Source organism: Notothenia coriiceps, unplaced genomic scaffold (genome assembly GCF_000735185.1).
Source record: "Notothenia coriiceps isolate Sejong01 unplaced genomic scaffold, NC01 NC01_scaffold00001470, whole genome shotgun sequence".
Taxonomy (NCBI): domain Eukaryota; kingdom Metazoa; phylum Chordata; class Actinopteri; order Perciformes; family Nototheniidae; genus Notothenia; species Notothenia coriiceps.
The window spans coordinates 348,846-372,249 of record NW_011334171.1 but is presented as its reverse complement, the minus strand read 5'-3'; the positions used below and the strand labels follow the sequence as shown (position 1 = coordinate 372,249).

Below are 23,404 nucleotides of genomic sequence, written 5' to 3'. Positions count from 1 at the left end.
CAGCATCTTGATATGCCACACCTGTGAGGTGGGATGGATTATCTCTTCAAAGGAGAAGTGCTCACTATCACACATTTTTTCAGATTTGTGAACAATATTTGAGAGAAATGGTTATTTTGTGTATGTAGAAAATGTTTTAGATCTTTGAGTTCATCTCATGAAAAATGGGAGCAAAAACAAAAGTGTTGCGTTTATATTTTTGTTCAGTGTATGTCTCTGTAAGTGTAACATAACCTCAGCCTTGGCCCAGGGTAGGTGCCTTATATCAGTGTGTTAAAACAAATAGTGAGGATGAGATCATGACAGATGTAAGAGGGGTTGCTCCTCCAGGCTATGTCTCTAGTGGGCCAAAGGATATTCTGTCATCGGCAGGTGCACACATATGCAATTTAGGCCACATTATGATGGTATGGTTTCTAGTGTTGTGGTTGGAAAGAGCCTGTAGGCAGGAACTTGATCTGATAAGTATTGTGGAAACTGTGGGAAGTCCTGAAAATTATTTCAAAGAGGCGCAAAAGAGGCAATAAGAACTCAAACTGCATAAATAGAAATCTAAGGATGTCATGTGAATATTCTTTTTAATCCTGCATTTTCTGTCCCTCAAATGATCTGTTTGCCATGTTCACCTTGCATTTGAAAAACAGAAGTGGGAATTAGCATTACATAACCTACTGATAACTTAATATGCCGGGGCCTCATTGAGCTCTTGACGGTAACTTCAGAGACGGGTTTATCTTCGTCTCATGTAACAGGTATGAAGAGTACCTTCAAACAGCTTTTGATCTTGAAAAGTGCACTGAGGTGGGGACATGGGGTAATATAACCTCTGCTGGAGCACAATCCTTCACTTGTACACAATTCCACAGCAATATGGAAGTTATTTTGTATCTTTGGAAAGTCCTTAAGTACAAAAAGTTGAACAAAATAGATTGAATTTGTTGACGTTGAAATGAAACATAATATTTAATTATGAATACATTTGCAGCACAAAATAACATTACATCCATTTTCAAGCAGCTGAATAATGAGCTACTATGGTACTTATTTGTGTCCTATTTATTGAGAGTGCGTTTTTTTAGTGTCAGAGCTCCCTCAGCGCCAAGGATTTGCAGTGAAAATGCCTGACATCAAGAATAAAGTCTGAATGTTTGTAACTATAGCCTACAGTACAAAAGGGCATAAACAATTACAGAGAAACCATCTGTCTGAGAGCTGGTTAGCGTGCCAGTTTGTGCTTGTTTCTGTGACCTGGGCTTTAATTATTGCAACCATTGTTTATTCATCGGTTTTTAACCCTTTGTTTTTCCAAACAGTATGTTGCTGAGCAGACGTAGTTGCGTGCATTCAACTAAAGGCTAACTAGCATATATTCTCCTGTTGGGAATTGAGCAACTGGAATGGGAATTAGCTCTTGGATATTAAACCTCAAAAGGATTTAGTAATGAATAAGGCAGTGAGTACTTTCAAGTTGTTCATTGTTGTTTGATCAGACACCCATGATTTAAATCAATCTGTTTTATGCAGCCAACATTCATGTAAGGCTGATAGTGTCTTACACCTTAGAGCTTTTTATTTAACTTTTTTTTTTAAAGGGGGTTTAGTAGGGAATAAAATGCTGATGTTTCTGAAAGTAGGGGGTTGGAAATTGTATTTTTTGCTCAGGTATTGTATTGGCTGAAGTTTTCGGACCATTCCCAAGTCTACTGGGGATTCATCTTGCTTAGAGTCAAATTGACTGAGTGATGATTGAGTAAAGACGGAGGACCCAGACATGATGTAAAGGACATGTCATTGCATTTTCCTTCAGCAAGCCTGAGCCCAGAAGTATTTTCCACAGTATTTACCCACCCATATTGTAAATACTCATTAATTCCTATTTGAGCAATACAATCTGTTTTGTGTTGGACACTGATTAACTATAGTATTACAAGGATATTTGTACTAGCATTGCTGTGCTGCTTGGAGCTACGATTGTTTGCTCAGCATTATACTTGCAGATAAAAAAAGGAAGGGACAGCTGTAATTTACATATGTAAGATTAAAGATAATTCAGGCAGATAAATAGAACAAATACATTGTGATTTACATTTTATAACAACTCATCGGAGCCTCAGGGGATAAAGGAAAAGTATCCTTTAGGTTTTTGTTTGGCTGCAAATGCCTATACACATCCCAGGAATGTGGAGAATGGCGAGAGAGCGACAAGAGAGGCCTTGTATTTGTAGGTCTATCTCCTGCCCACCCTGTAGATTAGCCTCTTATCTGTTAAATGAGACGGTGCCGACGGATTTGGATAACAGGACTTTGGCATCGGCACTATGCTCCATGCACTGAGGGCTCTGCTGTATCACAGAAAGTCCCTGTGCCAGAGTTAAGCGGCACAGACAGCCTTGTACCAAGCAGTGGGTGGATATGGGGAGCCACATAATAGGCAGCTTCAGATGCTGCCATTCCTTCTGCCTGAGCGCAGCTGATGCTTTTTTCCTTATTTTTCCTGGTTGTCTCTCATCATAGATATGAATGTAACATGGGACAATGAGTGATACACCCCAGAGTTTAGATTTAATTCACACTTTCCCACATTTCATGTTGTTTGATTCCCGTAGCCATTGACTCATTCCATCTCTGTCTGTGCTGCTATCATGTGACTAGCCAGGTAATAAGGCAGGCTGAAATGAATCCTCCAGCTCTGAATCATGATTTGATCTGACTTGTAGTCGCCCTCACCCCGGGCCGGAATTGATAGGTGGTGTTAAGTGCACACCTGGGACCCAATGTTGGGTCCCTGCGCTTTCTCCCTATTTCCTTCCCCCCTAAGCCCAGGGCCTCAGACAGATATTAAACAGGAGTACTGCTCTACTTGGCTGCTCATGCAGATTTACCGAGACAGAGCTGCCTGCCGCGTTAGGCGTGAGTGCCAGTCACCGTCAGGTTCAATGGACGAAACTGGAACACATTCCTGAGAACTTACACATTGCTTGCTAGTTAATAAATCTCTAAGCCTGCATAGGAAAACCCAGTGAGGTATTGGGAGAGGAAACAGAGTCTGGTTACACTGAACAGGCTTGTCACTCTAAGCAGAGATTTGACTGTTCCAAAATAATACAAAGGGGGTCATGGATATCTAAAGCTTCATGACCATCCATTCAACAATTCTTAAAAAGACAAACATTTTAACCTTATAGTGGTGCTAGAGGACAGGACATAGAATCAGTAATGTCAATAGGCTTCGTCCTCTCATGACCTCATATGAGTGAACCAAGTGTCATCAAATCCATCAAATAGTTGTTGAGATATTTCTGTCCTAACCAAAGTGGTAGACCGATGCATGAGCACATTGCCATCGATAAAGCCATGGCAAAACAAAGTGTATATTTAGATAATATGCTGTATCACTGTCCAATCATTGTAATCCAGGCAGTCACACCATTCAATTATTCCATTGAAGAGTTATAGTCATCACTAAACTAAGCGTTTCAAAGGTCATAGCTATTAGACGAAATTAGTTGCAAAACTTGTCTAAACAAGAAACTAATGAAAACTGGTGGCTGAATATGTTATCATAGTTTAAATGTTCATCTGGTTTCCGAGGAATTAAAATATATGAGGCTTTAACCACATTACAGCACGGAAATACCCGTAACTGATTTGGTGACACGGATTTCCAGGCAACTGCTAAAGAGTCACAGTACACATTTAGGGGCTATTGAGTATTCAGTAATCAGGTTTAGAGTTGATTTCTGCTCTTCATTGGGGTCATCCTGTGGCTATGCCATTTGCTAATTTCTGTATTTGCTGACGTCTTCTTGATGTGTTTCATAGTCATTAGACTTGTTTGTCTCTGATGAGAAAACTAATACCTCCGCCACAGAGGCCATTAGGGGCTTTTCCTCACGCCAGCATTTAGCATTAGGTGTCCTCAAGAGCTGTGTGTTAACCCTTTAATGGATTGGCCTGATCTGCCATTGGATGAATGTACTGAAACTGCTTATGTCCAATCCCATGTAATTGCCTTTGGGGTCTCTGATGGTGGATTAATTATGCAGTGTAATTTGCAAATTATCGGCTAACTTGACTCAGCAACACTTGGATAGGATTCATTTACATGACATGTAAATATAACAAGATGAAACTCAGTGCCAATTTGCTTTATACATATTAGACATAATGATGTCATGATTTGTTCTTGTCTTACTGTAAAGAGGATGTTTTCACAGCTCAGGGCTTATGTACAATCAATGTTCGTATGAACAGCACTATGATGGTACCTCTTGGAAACCCTTCGTTGTGCTGAGCAGTGAGAGCAGAAAACCGGGGGCAGGCACAGACAGGAAAAGTACTCTAGTCTAAAGTCGCTGTGCTGAAAGAAAATCCTCCTTCTTCCTGTTCTATTATCTGCTCAACATAACAAATGACGGAGTAAGCAGACACCCACTGCAAACCAAAAACAACACTTAAACAGGTAAATAACAAGTTCCTCCAACATTCTTGTAAGCATTTCAATTCTGATTGTTACAAATGGGCCTGCAAATTACTGTTGCCCCTTGAGAACCAAAATAGTATTACAAGGCATATGTTCTGAGCTGAACATATAAAAAGCATAAAGGGGCTTTCCGTTTGTGATTGAGTGAAACCGAGAAGGGTTGTCTAAAGTAATCTACCATTGTGAGAAATGGGAGATTGGCTCCATTGAGGGTCTCACTACTCAACCAACCCCCCTCTGCGGTCCAACAGCTCGCTCAGAATAACCCTCCTAATAAGTCACTTGGAAGAAAATGTGGAGAGTCAGCTGATTCGTAATCCGCTCTCTTTCTCGCTCTGTGCTCGCACATCAAGAATCAGATTGATATGTGCAATCACATGAAAGCCCTTCTGTGGTGGGGCCATCATGGTCCAGTAGACCAGCAGGTGTTTTTGTGTATGTGTGTTTTGACAAAATGAGAGCTAGCTGACGCATTTGCAATGGAAATCCCTCATCCGTAATATGCCTCAAGTGTAAATATAAAGACAAGAGAACATCAACTGCTAGAAAACACATGTATTCTTCTCTGCTGACATTTAAAACATTTGCATATTAAGTCTGTGCTGATGGTGTATTTATTAGATTTAGAGACGATTAATAGCTATAAAACAATAATTACAAGAAAGTGAAAGTAACTCTCAATGTGAAAGCCATAATGTGATTAAAGAAGGGATGTGAACATAAATGATATACATGTAATTTAGAATCAATTGTATTACCTGTGCACATTCAATTAAAAAAAGAAAACGAATTATGATAGGCAATTTCAAATATGTTCTTTGTAGTCTCCATGAAGATGCAACATGCATGCTCTTTCTTCACCGTTGCCTAGCAGGGGTGAACAAAAGATCAGGGGGATTCGGATGATTGACAGGTCGGTGAACTACTACGGACAGGCTCCGCTACTTTAAAAAAAAAATCCTAATCACTTGCCAATGGTTTTACTAGTATTGGAAGGCTCTCTTTTGTTTCCATGAACATCAAGTCAATTCCTGCTCCAAGATATTTACACAGTTTATAGATCATGATAATGTATGATGATGGAAACACATAGATGGCATCACATATTTCACACAAATATGTTCAGTGCAGTAAAAGCCGGCAAAGGGAATGATAAGAATGGCCATTTCTACAGACACATTTGGCAGCATAATGACATCTGTGATTGTGGTTTCATTTTTTTGTAATACTGTGCTGCTTTCTTGTTTTCAAAACTGGCTGTCAGTCTGGGAGACTATTCTTTTTTCTTCAAACTTTTCCTTCCTCTTTCAAGTATTTTTCCCAATAGAGCTCATGCCCTATTTAAACCATAATAACGCAGGGTAATACAGTACAGCAGTCATTTATGTAAGCTCATAGAGAGCTTAACAAAGAAATGTCACCTTCTTTGTATGAGTCTTTTCCACCTTGAAAGGGGAACGTAGGAAGTCGTCAAGGTGAAGAAAAGTAATCTCAAGGAATATTTTGCAGTGCAGAATACTGGAGAGCAGGACGGGGACTGAGCAGCTGCTCCCCAGATTCACAAAGCGACTCAAACTGTAGTGTACAGTATGCGTATACCATATATATATAATATACTAAAAGCTTTCCAATGCATGCATATCATTTCCAATGCTGTAACAGGTTAAAGGTTACTTAGTACATTTAGTTAAGTACAGGTTTGAGTTATTTTGTACTTTTCTGAGTATTTCAAAGTGTTGCTACTTTTACTAGTCCACTCTCCATCTCATTAGAAATACTAAACCTTTTTACTACATGCAATGTTTTGTTGAGTTAGTAGTTACCTTACAGATTGAAGATTTTATAAACAAAATCAATTATTTATAAAATATGATTAAATGTAAAAGAATAATGGGAAATAAATATGTCAAGTATGTAGCTCCATGAGAAAAACCAGCTTGCCATAGAAGAACACTTTCAGTACATTTTGCTGATTTAACTTTTTACTTTTACTTTACTTTTTAAGTATATCCCTTGTAACAAAGACTTTTAAGAGAAAGTGGTGTTGTTACTTTTACTTAAGTAGAGTATTTCTTACATCAATTGGTAACAGACAGTATTAATTGGGGAGAAGTTAATATATTAGGAGACTCAAGGTTCACTTAATATACTTTAACTATAATAATTGACCCTGAAAACAACTCATCCTTGAAGGTTCGAACTCTTGAACCTTTAAACAACCACATGCCTGAACCTTGTGACTAATATCACAGTTGCCTTAACTCAGCTGCCTGGGTGCACTAATGCAAATACACATTATTGCAAACAGTGTGCAACATGGTTGTATGATAAGCCTTCTCAACTAGAAGCACGTTGTCAATAAAATGATACAATATTCCTCCTTCAGCTAATGTTTGTTTCCTCTGAGATTGGATTTCCCCTAAGACATTGTACGTTATGATACCAAAGTCAATATAAAATGTTGTATTGATAAAGCAACTAAAATAAAAAAAGCTTTTGAAGGTAAGATACAGACATCATGTTGACCTACAAACACTGAAAATAAGTCACTTATCATGTCAGCACAGTTCATTGAACAAATATAACCTTCGACTGTGAACGGTCTACATCTGAACTGTGTGACTTTGACTTAGGATGGGAGGCAGTTAACTTGTAATTCACAACATATTTATTTTGGCAATCTAAGTAACAATAATATGGAAGGCTCTTTGAAGCACAAATAGAGTTTGGGGAGATTTCTTGAGAGGTGTATTTACATTTCTTTATACAGAGCATTAAAGTAGGTGCGTGTTTCTTTGTGTTCAATTTTTAATCCTCATCATAAAAAAACAGGCTCTTTTTTCATGAAAATGTAGATAGATTCAGGCTGATTGATTCTTTTCTTCACTGTCTAAGTTTTTATGACTTTATTACAGGGAAGGCTATTAGGTTAGATTTTACAATAACTTTAGGCCATTTATATCTTTCAAACTTGCTATTGTGTGTCTTGTGCTTTGTTAAATTCCTTTTGTTGCGTGCTATCTCGCCTCATTTTATTCTGTACTGACTTCTTCTTGAAAGATCAAAGTAAGCATATTCTCTGAAGTCCTTTCAGATATACTTATGATCAAGGGCTGAATAGAAAAAACTTGACTTTTAAAATCAGATACAATGGATTTCATAATACTTTCTTTGAGAAAGACAGACGCTTGAGAAACATTTACCAGCAGTAAATTGTAAAATGTGATAAACCGTGATGACATATCGAAGTGAGCAAATGTTTTGTACAATCAAAATTAACTAAATTAACGTTCATGTATGCTTACTGTATTTAGAAAACACACACATTAGTTGTGTGTGTCTATTGCAGGAAAGCTACGAAGGTCCTGGCAATATCTGTTGGCTGATGATTGCTATTCAAAGTTACAAGAGAAGGATGCAAGAAATAAAACTATTCTATTGTCTGTTTGTTTTTTCATCTAAATATGAGTAAAATCACAAACAAAGACACCTATGGTTGCTTTTGCATGGACAACATGTTAATACATATTTGTAATACATACTACATTCCACCCCACTACAACTCAGAGGTTAGTTGAATACTTTTACCCCACAACATTCATTTGATGACTTTAGTTACTTTGCAGATTTGGATTAATAATATGAAATGTAATCGACAGTTAAATAATATTTGTGTTACACTGGGAGTAAAACACACAAGTTACCAAAGTAATTACAATTATATGCACTTTTGCCAGCTTTGATAAACACATTTATGCATCAATAGTTATAATCAATACATATACATATATTATTCTGAAATGGGCCATTCTTGATGAATATTTAAACTTTTTTACTTGAAGTACATCTTGTTGCTCAAACTTTTGTACTTTTCCTTGAGTTACAATGCTTAATGCAGGACTTTTACTTGTAGCAGAGTATTCCTTCCTAGTTTTGCTGAAGTACAAGGTCTGAATACTTTGTCCTGCTTTGTGTACACAATTGTGAGGTGATGCACCGACACAGTACAGGCAAACAATAAATCCTTTCAGTGATATTTTATCTTTTTCACCTGCATGACTCTCAACGAAAGAGGGGCGGAGTCATGCTGGCTCACGCACGCACGCACACACACACACACACACACACACACACACACGATTGGCCTCAACCTGTAGACCTGTCTGCGAAGAGGACAGAGGCAGTCAGGGAGGGGTTGCTGCTACCGACATAATTACAATACAGAGCAGTGAACTATCTGTAGACTAACTTCACCAGCGCGGCATCTGTTCCCCTTCTACTATGCACAGTTACTCTACCCTCTAAATGCTAGATATGCGTCTGTGGCGTTGAGGGGAAAGCGCATGTTTAATGGCATTTTGGAAGTCTCCGCGGCACAGAAGAGGAGACATTACGGCGCGGGTTAGCTAACGTTAGCTCGCTAACAAGGTCAGTTTGAATTGTCTTCTGTCGCCGTTTTCACTATAGCATCGTTGAAAAAGCAACCCTTGTAATCCGGTTTTAACTTGGCTCATGAACAAAATTAGATCGGTTGCCCGTCCGCAGACTGGACAGGTAACCAGCTATTTTTGTCATCGGCATTACTCTCTTGACGATAGCTTGTTAGTTAGCCTCCACTCAGTTGCTATCATTGCTCAATCCGTTTGCTCTTATTCGACTTTGGTGTTCGACGTTTGAAAGTGAATGCCTTAATGGAGGGTATTGTGAAGAAGCGAGCTTTGTGAGTAACATCAGAAACAACGCAGTCTGACTCAGCTAACGTTAGGGGAAATATTTGTATAGAGCTAGGCACTTGTGTAGTGGCGGATGCCCCAGCAGAGCAGCAGCAGCAGCAGCTTGCTAGAATAAAACAGGTGCATCCCTGCGCTAGCGATGGGCAGATGCAGGCAAGCACTAAATGCCACTAGTTAGTGAATTTGCGGCTTTCAATTTTAAGGCAGTTTTGGGGATGTATTAACCAATAAAGACTGCGTTTACTTATTGTGGGTTGTTAAATGATTTATCAAGGTTGAATGTCGTAGGCGGCGTTATCATTTACAAAGGCCTCTTCTACATAGTCCAATAGAAACGGGGGCAACTGAAACGGGCCCGGTAGCTAACGTCTGAGTTAGTTAGCTAGCGTTAGCGGTAACACGGTAACTGGCTGCGGGGACAAACATATCAATCCCTAAAACTGTTGATTTAAATAGCATTTACGGTGTTGTGTTTAATCACACGATAAAAAGGGTATTTGTGTGTTATCAACCACATGGTCTCTATCGCTGCTGGTGTTACATTGGGAAGGGCTGGTTTAGCCTAACTTAGTATTAGTTATCTTGGATTTCCCAACGAGTTTTAACGTTAGATTTAACGAGTTTGTGTATCTTATAATGTCACAATCATTAGGTATAATGTGTCTTATAATGTCACATCATTAGGTGTAATGTTATCAGTTTACACGAATTAAGAACATCTTTATGACGGATAATGTTCAGATACAAGTTGTTGGGAAGCTTAAAAGAGCAGAGATTTGGTGTTGTTTTACAGTTAAACCTTTACTTTGGTTTCATGCTTCAGAATCCCATTAATTCGCAGAAAAACACATAGGAGATGTATTGACTTTAAACAGTGGGTTTTGACAGCATACATTAGTTTTCTTGTAGCGTTAAACGAGTTGCTCTCGGGTCATCATGCCAGTTAGACTTTCACTCAGCCAAGGCCGACTTCGTGTTTTCTCTCCACATATTTCATTAGTTGGTTGAACAGTGTAGAGGGCAACACAAGGGAAACATCCAATTGCAAAGCAAGCTTGTCTTGTGGATATGTTTGTTATTCAGCTCATGCACTATCTGGAGGCTGCTGGATGTGGTACGTCAATTCAATTGGCCCTGAGTGCCACTGTGCATCTGAGCCCTAATTATTTTTGACGATTTTCAAGTTTTAACTACTGCTGAACTGCAGAAAGCAAGATACTGTGGTTGTAAACGGTTTTGTCCCCCCAGAAGTGCAGGGCGTCTTTGTGAAATGGCCAGAAATTACCCACACTTGAGCCTGTGTCCTTGTACTATTTACCCTACATATAAAGGCTCCTCACAGTGAGGTTTTAATTAGATATTGTATTGAAAATCAAGTTATGTTATACTCAACTCCAAAATCATTTTTGCAAGATACCCTTTGTTTGGATCACTTGGGCTTTTGAAACGACATCTCTTAAATGTATCAGTAGAATTGCCACATAGCTTAACTCCAGTGCTCTTAGAAGTTGTTATGATGATGACAACAAGGAACACTTATTTATCCCCTCCATTAGCGGTGTGCGATTTGATTGAGTCAGGTTGTCTTCAACACATATTCTTTTTGTGCTCTCTTAGAATGATTGTGATGAAGTACATGATATACGTTTCTATTATTAAGTCTCAAATAATGCGTTTAAGGTCAATCCTATAAGCAACAGGCAATATGGCTTCCTCTTATTATGCATCCTTTAAATCTTGGGCTTTTCTTTAAATGACACGTCCTCATTACATGTTCCATTATGCACATGTTTCATTATAGTATTGTTTTGTTGTTAATTTGATCGGCGTGTTGGAACACTTTAAATCGACTTATTAAAACGTTTCATATTTCTTAATGAGATGTTGTTTAAATTGGATTCTGAATTACTAGCACACTGTGAAATGAGAATGTGATATAATCTAGGCCACATTGTGGAGAGCTTACTTTGATGCTCAGATGAGGGTTTTGTTCCACCCCATATGTATGTGGCAACTGCCTGAGGTTAGGTGTGCTCGTTCTGAATTAAATTAAGCCTATGTGTCAAACCTATTTTCATGTTAATGTTTTTGTTTTACATATAAACACACATTGATAGATGAATAAAGAAATACGTTTTGCTTTTACACTCAGCTGGCATATTGTAGTCCATTGAAGATTCAGCCTTTAAAGATGTATTGCACACTTAAACATGTGTTTTGAGCTGTAAAACTGAATAACCGTATACTGATGTAATGCACAAATACTGATGTTAATATACACAAACAAATTATAAAATTGTTCTAATACTATAATTCACCCCTAAACCTTTAAAAGCCAATGCTGACATAGAGTCCGCCAGTTTGAACTTATCCGTGTCATGAAATTATTCATATTAAAAAATAAAGTGGATGCCACTTTTTGTAATGGATAATGTTAGTCTAGGACCTGTGGGTGAAATTAGACTTAAAAGAGACTTTTTTTTGTTCTTTATTTTTTGAAGTAAGAGAGACTCCTTGATCTTTTTGTCTAGGATCTTCGGAGTCACATGAGGGTTGAGCCGGGGGAATGGGTGATGGGGTAAAAAAGCAACTGAACTGGCTCAGTAGATAAATATTCCAGACTAGGTGCATGTCTCAACCTGTTTAATGGTTTAGGTGAGACATGGCTCTGTACTCTATTTACAAGAAGTTGACAATGTCACATTGGCACAACTGGTTATCAGTTTGTTACTGCTTTAAAAAAAAAAATTTTTTTTTACAGTGACTCTTCCTGTTGATATAATCTGTGTATTTAACGTTGTTTATTTGATAAATCCATTCATCATTTAAAACTACATAGAGCATAGTGTAGGATACATCAGCCTTGTGAATGTGAATTGATTGTATGTTCTAGTTTTCCCAGCTGGCAGTCTAGTCATAACAGTTCCCTCCTGTGCCAGAAACCCCATAACATATACCTGAGGTACATATTGATCGTTGCCATTTACAATGAAAGCTGCATACAAATATTTCACACAATGGTCTGCATTGTTTCATCTCTCAAGTATTGGCCTTCGTGCTTTCATTAATCATAGAGTGTAGATGATCTACCGACACGATTGATATTCCCACAAACAGATAACTAACTGAAGCTGCCTTTTTAGTATGTAGTTTTTTTGTCCTGTGATGAGTCATACATTTTGGGATTTTCATCCAAAGCAGTGGGTTGGCATGTTTCAATAGCACTGGCTCAGTTCTACACCACTATGGAGGTACAGGCTTCTTACTATTGTATGATCAGATCAGAAAGTGTGCAGTTATTCTAAAAGGGAGCAAAGGAAAGCCAACATTGCAGAAAGTAGCTTTTGGTGGTATGATCACACTGGTAAATAGAAGGCTGCATTCAGCAGATAAGGAAGATTATTTAAACGTGTGCTTGTCCTTAGTCTGAATAAGGGCCCCTCAATGTCTGAGGCCAACGTCTTAACACAAGGGAGAAGAATTAAAATGTAGTTCATTCTTATCCTTTGCATCATATGATATCAAATGAGAGGTCTGCATGAATTCCCACCATTACTGCCAATTCCCACAGAGATTCCGTTCACTCCCACCAGCAACAATGTTCTCTATTGAAATTCTTTCTTCCTCCTCAACAGTGGAAATACAGTCACTCAACTGTTTTGATAAGTCGCCTTTTAGAGGACATGAATTGCAAACAAGCCTAATTAAATGGGTTTTAAAGCTTAAAAGAACTGCTTCAGATGCTGGGAACTAAAGATGAATGAAACTGTTATAGATTGTCCTTGTTTTTAGGTACTTGATGTACATTCCTGCAGGAAGGAATACAAACCAGATGTTTAAATGTCAGACTGACACCAGGGCAGCAGTGATAGTGTTATTTGAATGTTATTCCTTTAAAGAAATGTATATGGCCGATTGTTGGGGTAGAGAGGTGAGCGAGAGAGACAAAGCTGGGATGAGTGCACTTGCAAACTGATCTTCAGAGTTTTTGCTACAGCATTTAGAGGTGTACAGTTCTGCTGGAAGAATAATGACTATCTAATGTGTTCATTAACTCCATATCTTATCCTAAGACAATGAGTTTGAGTTTCTTCCGGTCCTAGGGTAGATGCATGTACATTTTTTGACTGAAACATTTGTGTTGGTTTCCATGAGATCCTATCCCATTGCAGTGCAGCCTTTTTTACTTGCTGTGTCTTGAATGAATCATCCAAACATTGTGGGGTGAGTTCAAACCGCATTAAACTCACTTTGAAACATTGGGTTTTGTATAAATTCACTGATTTCATGATGTGGGTTGTTGATCGAAAGTTTAGCCCCTGATTGACATGTATTTTAGTCAGATCGTCTGTAAGAAGGCGCCTGGGTTTGGGGCCATTTGAAGGGGCAATAATTTGTATAATTTGACGTCAAAGCCTTCTGCCAGTCAGGCATTAGGATTCCAGGCGATTGGATGACCCTCCTCTGCCTGTTTCTGAGTGCTACAGGATTGAGGTTGGCTGGGTCAGCACAATGGAGACTCTAATTCCAACCCCGAGGGCACCTAATTAAAACTTACAACCAAGACAAACAACCTTTGACACGCATGCATCTCGTGAGAATTGCTATTACTGAAAATGCCATGACAGAGAAGTGAAGATCAGTAGGGGATCAATATGTCCATTTTTCTAATACTGTTTATTACTTTGAAACTTCATGTGTAGAATCTATTTTGAATGCTGTTGGCACACATTACTAATTGCATGCCTTAATTTGGAACCAGTGTTTTCAGCCAGTATCTTTGTTATGGTTTATGAAATATATATATTTCCTCTACTATAAATGTTAGAGGGAAGACAAATTCTCTGTCCAAAGTCACTCCTTTCCCTAATACAAAATGGACTTCATAGACATAGAAGTTCATTTGAGACGGTCTCCCTCCTTCCTTTTCTCCGTGTCTATCAAATTACACACTAGTTTGCTGTATATGTCAAAAGATAGTTGGTAAACAAATGAAATGCTTTCAGTCAATTGTCAATAATGACAAGCTTTTATAGACTGTATAAGTACATTTCCTGCTTCAGAGACAATTAATGCCTTTTTATATTGGTAGGGGGAGCACAATCTGCACAAGCCTTGTAAACATAGTGCACTAGATAGTAAATAGGGATTTAGGACGAGGCAAAAGTATGTTTCCGTATCAGGTATTCTAAAGGAATAGAACAATGTTGCCGCACCATCATACTCAAGTTTACTACCATATTCTGTGATGGCGTAATACCATTTTCAAACAACCAGAATTATAAATGCATACTATGAAGTATAAACTAGACCCTCCAGAAAAACGCGGGCTAAAATCCTTGATTATGCGATTAAACATGCGGGGGTTTTATGTGATTTTATGCGGTGAATTGCGGGAAGTTGCGAAATATGCGGAAAGTTGCGAAATATGCGGGGAAAAAGAATAACAATTTTTTAAAATATTGGGCTGTCTTATTTATTCTCTCTCACACACAACCTGCCACTAACGTTAAACCCCTTTTACTATTCAATTAAACACATTCAATGTTTATTTATTGTAAAAGCAATGGGGCTGTTTTAATCTCACACACACACACACCCCCCCCCCCCACACACACACTTCTCCGGCTCATTCTGTTTTCATTCTCGTTCGTTATCTGACCAGCTTCAATCTTGTAGGCTACTCACTTCGTTTCTTGTAGCCCTCGAAAGGGTTTTGGAGGTTGATGCCTCGGTGAACGTGAGTTGTTTGGCTTTCTTGTCCGCAGCAGCAGAAAGCATTTTCGAATGTTTGAATTAATCAAAGTGGGTCGTCACCGTCGATTTTCTCTTATGCTCCAACACACAGTTGCACGGGGTGCAGAATAGTTTCCCCCCACTTTTTGCCCGGTCTTTAGTAGAAATGTTCGTCGGTAAATGAGATGGATTAGATTTTTTCATCTTGGTGTTTTCTCTATCGTGTGAGCTCCACACGTTCACTCTATACAGTGTTGTTTACATTCTGTGATGTGCAAGCTGATGACGTCACGTCAAGACGAGTTAACTTTTTTTCTTCTCAACTTTGTGTTTAAAAATGCGGGGATTATGCGGCCTTTTGATAAATATGCGCCATTTTGCTGATTATGCGGTAATTTCTGCGATCGCAGAATCACGTTTTTCTGGAGGGTCTAATAAACGTGCAATATAAAACTGTTGGTAACAATTGGGGTTGCAGGATGTGCTGCGCTCATGGAGCAGAAACACTACTGTGGAAGCGTTTATACTAATTCTATGTTTGCACTGTGCTTTTTTGCATTCGTCACACTCATGTTTTTTTCTTCTCTTCTGTTTTCTCACGTAGCTGGCTGACATGGCTGTCTAACAGGCTGCCAAGGCTTTCTTCATGGATCACAGAGGACAACAAAGAGAGACCACTGCATCTGTGAGCATAGCCAATAACTAGGGAACTTGACCTACAAGCATATCATCGGACGGACGTCAGTGCATGTGGCCTCCTAAGTTGTTCATAGACATCTGTTGGGCAGCCCAAAGGCCTATTGCTATGCACTATAAACGGAAAAACATGAGCTGTGGGGATGCTGCTAGGAACAGTTTTCTTTGGTGCAGGACTATCCCTCTGGTAGTGGTGCTTCTTGTCACTATGGCCCACGGCGCTGCGCCAGAACAGCAAGAGACACTTGTGGAGATGATATCTGTGGAACTGGAGGCTTCTATGCAGTCCTCTGTGCTCTCTGAGCTCCAGGCTGCAGCATCTTCAGTCGGTGAAGGGACGCCCACAGCTATCCCAGATTCCTCTGCAAAGAATGGGGGAGTGCACACTGGCATCCCTGACTCCTCGGCAATCGTGGGCCAGGTGTTCCAGTTGAAGGTTCCCACGGGATCCGCAAATGCAACGTGTAATGTCAAGGTAAAGTAAACGGAAGATGAGACATAATAGGAAAAGAACGTTGTTGAAAAAAACACTGATTTGACATGGGGAAGTATTTTCATATTGAATCTTTCTTTGGTGAAATAAGTGTTTGGTACTTACAAGTATGGAATATCAATGAGTTAATGTTCATTTTTAATTAATCAGTCAAAGTATTTATGTTAAATAAAGAGACTCCTGATAAAGAGGGCAGTATGGGTCGCCTTTAATCTGATGGACTGAAAGGTCTTTTTTCCTGTTGGTTCAAACAGAAGCAGGCTAAGTGTCATTTTTGAAAGGTATAATCAAAAAATGACATATATACCGCAGAGTATGTAACATCACTATCTTCTTGTTCTTTTTATATCTCTTAAGGGGAATACAGTGTTTTTCTTTGACTCTAGATAATATATAGTATTTATCTCTTCAGTTTTGATCACTGTATCACTGATGATTGAAGCTGGCTTTGGTGCAATTTGTTCCAGTCTTGCCTTATGAATGCGATGAGATTATTATTGGCCCAAGTGGTGATGCAGAATGATATCCTGTCATGCAGTAATAACTCAAAATGAAGAGTGATGACTCACATAGTTATTATGAATAGACGCTCACCCTGCTTCCTGTTCATATTGGTAAGATTTGATAAACTGAATGTAATATGGCGGGGTTTAGGGAGATGGTGAAAACATTTCTGCTTTCATTCTTGATATTTGAAAGTTCTTCATTCATCTATTAGGTCGGTTTAATCCTAGTTCCTGTTTGACTGGCAGCCTTACAATTCAGGCTCACAGGGTTATAATTACATTAAACAATTCACTCTTAAGTCATTACCAAAAATTTAAGAGACCATTACTAAGCTCCAGTATATACTTCCACTTCTTTCAGATTCATATTCTAATACAATTCCTACTCAAAGTCATTTTACAACATCACTTTTGTCATGTTAACTGGCCAGTCATAACTAATAACTGTAATTTGTCACATTACAAATTAGGTAAAGTTTGATATTTGCTGACTTCTGGTATTCAAAACATTAACAATGTTTCTTTTTTCTTCCTGTAGCTCACTGAAATGGGGAAGGAGACGTTGCCCTCCTGGCTGTTTTGGGACATAGAAAGCTGCATTCTGAGAGGTTTGGCCCTAGAGCAGGATAAAGGTGTGTATCATATCTTGGTGTCAGGAGAGGAGATAATTGGCAAGACTGGCAGCCAAGTGTTCCCCAGTACCGTCTTCTCTATTGAAGTGTACCCTGAAGAACGGGCAGACACCGAGCCAGCCCTGCTCACTCTGCAGTCTGATATCAGTGGCATCCAGCCTTTCACCTGTGGCTCAGAGGAGCTTGTCACTGTCCTCACTGTCATCTTGGACGCTGACCTGACAAAGATGGTTGCTGAACAGAGGGTCAACCTACTGGGCGTTATGAGGAAATTCTCTCATGTGGCCCTGGAGCACATGAGGGTGGTCCCTGTTGTCAACAACCGCCTATTTGACATGTCTGCTTTCATGGCTGGACCGGGGAATGCTAAGAAGGTGGTGGAAAATGGAGCCCTTCTGTCATGGAAGCTTGGATGTGGCCTGGACCAGGGCAGTATCCCTGACATAAGCAGCGTCCAATCCTCAGCTAAGAATGGAACCATGTCAGGCAGGCTGGGATACCCTGTGGTCGGCTGGCACATAGTCAACAAAAAGCCCCATGGCGTGAAACGGGTCAGACGGCAGTTGTACAATACTCCCACTCCATTGCCCTCCCTGCTTCCTCCGACTACTCACCCAGAGCCCCCTGTACGTGTTGTTCCCACCCCTACTTCGCCCTCTATTGCCCCAGCAACAGAGGTCTCTGCTCCCCCTGTCCGAGGCCCTTTGCCTCTTCCAGTAAAGCCCACTATGAGGGTTAGAGATCAGATAGCCCACACACCTGCGTTTGGACCTCCCCAACCCACAAGAGTACTCGGAACGACAAGCAGCATGCCCATTCAGCCCACCATGACCCGGCCTACAATTGTAGAGGCCACTGCTGTGCCAACACCACCAAGCACCACCAAAAGACCCAAACCTACTTCTACGAGGAAACCTAAGAAACCCAAAACAACCACCCCAGCACCCAGGGAACCCAAGTCTACCACGCCTAAACCGCCCAAACGCACCACTCCTCTCTCTTTGGCTCCAGACATAAATCAAAACCCAGACATCCGCAACGCCGTTGATCAGGTGAATGTATGGGTTGGAACATACTTTGAGGTTAAAATTCCTCCTGATACATTCTTTGACAAGGAGGATGGTACTACTGATAAGCTGCGTTTGACTTTGAAGAAGACCCCCAAAGAAGCAGTGAGTGAAACATCCTGGATACAATTCAACAGCACAATCCAGCTTTTGTACGGCCTCCCAGAGGAGCAGCATGAGGGGAAACATGAGTACTTCATGTTGGCCACTGATAAAGGCGGGAAGAGCATCATGGATGCATTTGAGGTTCAAGTCAACCGTTGGTCTACTATTGACAAACCATCAGTTGTGTTTGCTGCCCGCTTCCATGGCGACCCCAAAACATTAAGCAATGATGTCCATAAGAAGATTCTTTTGATCAAAAAATTGGCGTATGCCCTCGGTGATCGCAACAGCAGCACAGTAACCCTGCGAAGCATCACTAAAGGCTCCATCGTGGTGGAATGGACCAACAACAGTCTCCAGCAGAGTCCTTGTCCAAAGGACCAGATCACAGTACTTAGCAGCAGGATCTCTGATCCCCAAGGGACACCTAAACTGGCCTTCATCAAAGCTATGGAGCCTGAATTCAAGCCCATTAACATCTCCATTCGTGGCACCAATAAATGTCAGAGCTACACGTTTATCCCGCCAGGAGAAGTGCCAATGCCTGTTCTTCCTACAGCCACTCCTTCACCTGGGACAGGTCGCAGGAGCAGTGACGATGTCTATCTCCACACAGTCATTCCCGCTGTAGTGGTAGCTGCCCTGCTGCTCATAGCCGGGATCATTGCTATGGTCTGCTACCGCAAGAAGCGCAAAGGGAAGATGACCATAGAGGAGCAGGCCACTTTCATCAAGAAAGGAGTACCCATAATATTTGCAGATGAGTTGGATGATTCCAAGTCACCCCCGTCCTCCAGCATCCCGCTTATCCTTCAGGAGGAAAAGCCCCCACTCCCCCCTCCAGAGTACCCTAACATGTCTGGCCCCCACAGTACCCTGCTTAACCAGGATCTACTGGAGGAGTATTCTATGTATCAAGATGATGACCCGAATGCACCTCCTTACATGCCCCCACCACCGTTTACTGTCCCCATAGAGGGCAAAGGCTCTCGTCCCAAGAACATGACCTCGTACAGGTCCCCCCCTCCCTACGTGCCTCCCTAACGCACACTACAGCTTTCAGTTTGGAAAGCAGGTGCAACGTAGGGATGCTTGTTGAAAACTTCTACAGGAGTAAATTTACACGTGTTTGATGCTTTGACTTTGTAGAGGAGCAGTCAACCATACTCATATATTTGACCGTCATGGATAAGACACTATATCGTACAATTCTACTACTGGCACAGGGCGAACGGATGGGGAAGAGTTTGTTATTCCAGCCCTCTTTTTTTTCATTGTCCTTCAGATCTGCTTTTGACCTCTTGCAAATTCTTTTTTGTCTGTTTTTGCCAAGAAGAGTCAATTTTATCTTCAATGATGTACTATTTCTATTGTATAGAAAATAATAAAGAAGCAGGAAAGACTGAAGCCCACACAGACTTTTTGAGCAGATGTCACCATGACAACAGACTTGAGGCTCTTCCTCACAGTGTTAATCTTTATGAGTTTCTATATCACTCTTATCTGTCCTTCGGCTAGGTTTACTAAGATTTTGCACCTGTTATTTCTAGAGGGGAATGAAATACAAAAAGCCAAACTGAAAGCATGAAACCGTTACACAAATATCTGTTTGTTTCCTAGACTTTGATCTCTCCCTATTCTCTCCTATGCTTTGCTCCCTCTTGACAATAACATGCAATCCTTGCACTTATGCAAATTCTTGTTAAACCTTGCACTATGTGTCTTGCGCATAATTGAACGCAGTGAGTGGTAGTCCAATAAGGAGAAAATATTTTCTTTTTGTATCCTTGAATTACCACGTGACTGAGATTCCTCTGGTACTTGATCACTAAAGACATTACACTGATCACGCCTGTTGTAGATGTAGCCTAATTAAGTTACAAAACAAATAATTACTTTTTTTTTTTCTTTGTTAATGTGTGTGCCACTGAAACCTGCCTCTGAGATGACTGGTTTTGCTGTTGCCAAGGTGATGTCTGTGGTCGCAAGGCAAACCATGTGTGGTTGCTGCAACAATAATGAAGGGGCCAATGGAATGCTGTGTTTCTCAGCAGGGTGAGAATTAGCGACATAGTCAATGAGGTAGATCCACTGTCTTATATTGAGTTGGTTTGGCCGCTATGAGGGGTGGGTGGGCGGGCTTAGAGTACTGTATTATCACTGCTCTGCCTCTAGGTGTTGCACTGTTATGTTAAGTGCACTGCCTGTAGTCAGTTCAATGAGGCATGGGGACGGGGGGGGGGATGTACATAATCGTGTGCCTGTGAAATTAAACAACTCCATAATGTTAGTGTTTTATCAGTAAACCTAGTCGGGAAAGGGAGGGCCAGAGTGTGAAATAATTTTATTTTTTACTTGTATGTCTAGATTTATGATCACAATCATGGAAAAAAAAGACTTTATAGTTTGTGATGGTACAAAAGAACGTTTACCTGCCCATCACAAAAAAAATAATGCATTATCTCAATATGATGGGGAACAAAGAAACCACTACAATATGTGAATTATGTACATTTCATATCTGATATCACCATAAGAAAAAATGGTTAAAAATCTAATGTTTTTACTGAGTTTTTGATACAGTCTTAAACTTGTTTTATGAAAATATATTAATAAAATGTAATACTATTTGTAAAGCCTCAAAGATGGTGTAGTCCCTTTTTTGTTTGAGAAAATGGAACTGCATATTCAATATATGTCGATGTACATTCAAGGGCTGTTGGACACAATTCACCAGATAAATTAGAATATAATCAAAGTGATGTATACATGAATATGATCAGAAGTATTAATGGACAATTGGGAAATTCAAGTGCAAACATTGTGATATTTAAAGCTAGTGTGTAAAAAGGTAGGTTTGAAATACCTTATAAGCCACTTGGCTTTTCAAATACAGTGGGGCAAAAAAGTATTTAGTCAGCCACCAATTGTGCAAGTTCTCCCTCTTAAAAAGATTAGAGAGGCCTGTAATTTTCATCCTAGGTATACTTCAACTATGAGAGACAAAATGAGAAAAAAAAAATCCAGAAAATCACATTGTCAGATTTTTAAAGAATTTATTTGCAAATTATGGTGGAAAATAAGTATTTGGTCAATAACAAAAGTTCATCTCAATACTTTGTTATACCCTTTGTTGGCAATGACAGAGGTCAAACGTTTTCTGTAAGTCTTCACAAGGTTTTCACACACTGTTGCTGGTATTTTGGCCCATTCCTCCATGCAGATCTCCTCTAGAACAGTGATGTTTTGGGGCTGTCGCTGGGCAACACGGACTTTCAACTCCCTCCAAAGATTTTCTATGGGGTTGAGATCTGGAGACTGGCTAGGCCACTCCAGGACCTTGAAATGCTTCTTACGAAGCCACTCCTTCGTTGCCCGGGCGGTGTGTTTGGGATCATTGTCATGCTGAAAGACCCAGCCACGTTTCATCTTCAATGCCCTTGCTGATGGAAGGAGGTTGTCACTCAAAATCTCACGATACATGGCCCCATTCATTCTTTCCTTTACACGGATCAGTCGTCCTGGTCCCTTTGCAGAAAAACAGCCCCAAAGCATGATGTTTCCACCCCCATGTTTCACAGTAGGTATGGTGTTCTTTGGATGCAACTCAGCATTCTTTCTCCTCCAAACACGTCTCGTTGAGTTTTTACCAAAAAGTTCTATTTTGGTTTCATCTGACCATATGACATTCTCCCAATCCTCTTCTGGATCATCTAAATGCTCTGAAGCAAACTTCAGACGGGCCTGGACATGTACTGGCTTAAGCAGGGGGACACGTCTGGCACTGCAGGATTTGAGTCCCTTGCGGCGTAGTGTGTTACTGATGGTAGCCTTTGTTACTTTGGTCCCAGCTCTCTGCAGGTCATTGACTAGGTCCCCCCGTGTGGTTCTGGGATTTTTGCTCACCGTTCTTGTGATCATTTTGACCCCACGGGGTGAGATCTTGCGTGGAGCCCCAGATCGAGGGAGATTATCATTGGTCTTGTATGTCTTCCATTTTTCTAATAATTGCTCCCAGTTGATTTCTTCACACCAAGCTTCTTACCTATTGCAGATTCAGTCTTCCCAGCCTGGTGCAGGTCTACAATTTTGTTTCTGGTGTCCTTTGACAGCTCTTTGGTCTTGGCCATAGTGGAGTTTGGAGGGTGACTGTTTGAGGTTGTGGACAGGTGTCTTTTATACTGATAACGAGTTCAAACAGGTGCCATTAATACAGTTAACAAGTGGAGGACAGAGGAGGCTATTAAAGAAGTTACAGGTCTGTGAGAGCCAGAAATCTTGTTTGTTTGTTATTGACCAAATACTTATTTTCCACCATAATTTGCAAATAAATTCTTTAAAATTGTTGTATTTTCTTGGTATTTTTTTTTTCTTCTATTTTGTCTCTCATAGTTGAGGTATACCTAGGATGAAAATTACAGGCCTCTCATCTTTTTAAGTGGGAGAACTCGCACAATTGGTGGCTGACTAAATACTTTTTTGCCCCACTGTATATTGAACCTGAGCTATACACTCTTTGTTGTAATAACCAAATACACAGCAGGCAGCCCCTGTGAGACAGCCATATTTAAAGACAAGTGCTCCCTTTCTGCTGCATTTATGTGGGCAGTTTTTCTTGTTTTGGCTCTGTGCTCCTACCTCGCTTGGAGAAATATCAATAACAATGAGTAATACCTGCTCTCAAATGCTTTTAGTATAGAGCTTGTGTAATGATGGCTTATTTTGGAGGGGTCAAAAACAGTTTTACTACTCGGCGACCAATGCTGCCTTGACAAATGTACATTTTCAGTATAAGTTGCAATACAAGACCTTTTGTAGACCTAAAGAAACCCTGAAACTGCTGTAACCACCTCTGGATGTGAACAGTTGCTTCAGGAATTTAGAAACAATTGTAAAAGTCTGTTCAGTTACACTTTAAGCTCCTACATATTCGCTTATTATATCCAGACTCAT

General features: G+C 40.1%; 1 protein-coding gene across 1 annotated transcript; it reads left to right on the top strand.

Moving 5' to 3' along the window:
* The first annotated feature begins 8,635 nt into the window (after positions 1–8,635).
* LOC104961977 (dystroglycan-like) lies at positions 8,636–20,584 on the top strand. Its single transcript, XM_010790354.1, has 3 exons — positions 8,636–8,911; positions 15,557–16,123; positions 17,186–20,584. Exons 2-3 carry the CDS (start codon positions 15,701–15,703, stop codon positions 19,493–19,495), a joined length of 2,733 nt encoding a protein of 910 aa, XP_010788656.1. The 5' UTR covers positions 8,636–8,911; positions 15,557–15,700; the 3' UTR covers positions 19,496–20,584.
* Positions 20,585–23,404: the final 2,820 nt, after the last annotated feature.

Coding starts and splice junctions, on each gene's coding strand:
- LOC104961977 (XM_010790354.1), top strand. CDS start 15,701: ATGTGGCCTCCTAAGTTGTTCATAGACATCTGTTGGGCAGCCCAAAGG. Junction 16,124..17,185: donor ATGCAACGTGTAATGTCAAG/GTAAAGTAAACG, acceptor TTCTTCCTGTAG/CTCACTGAAATGGGGAAGGA.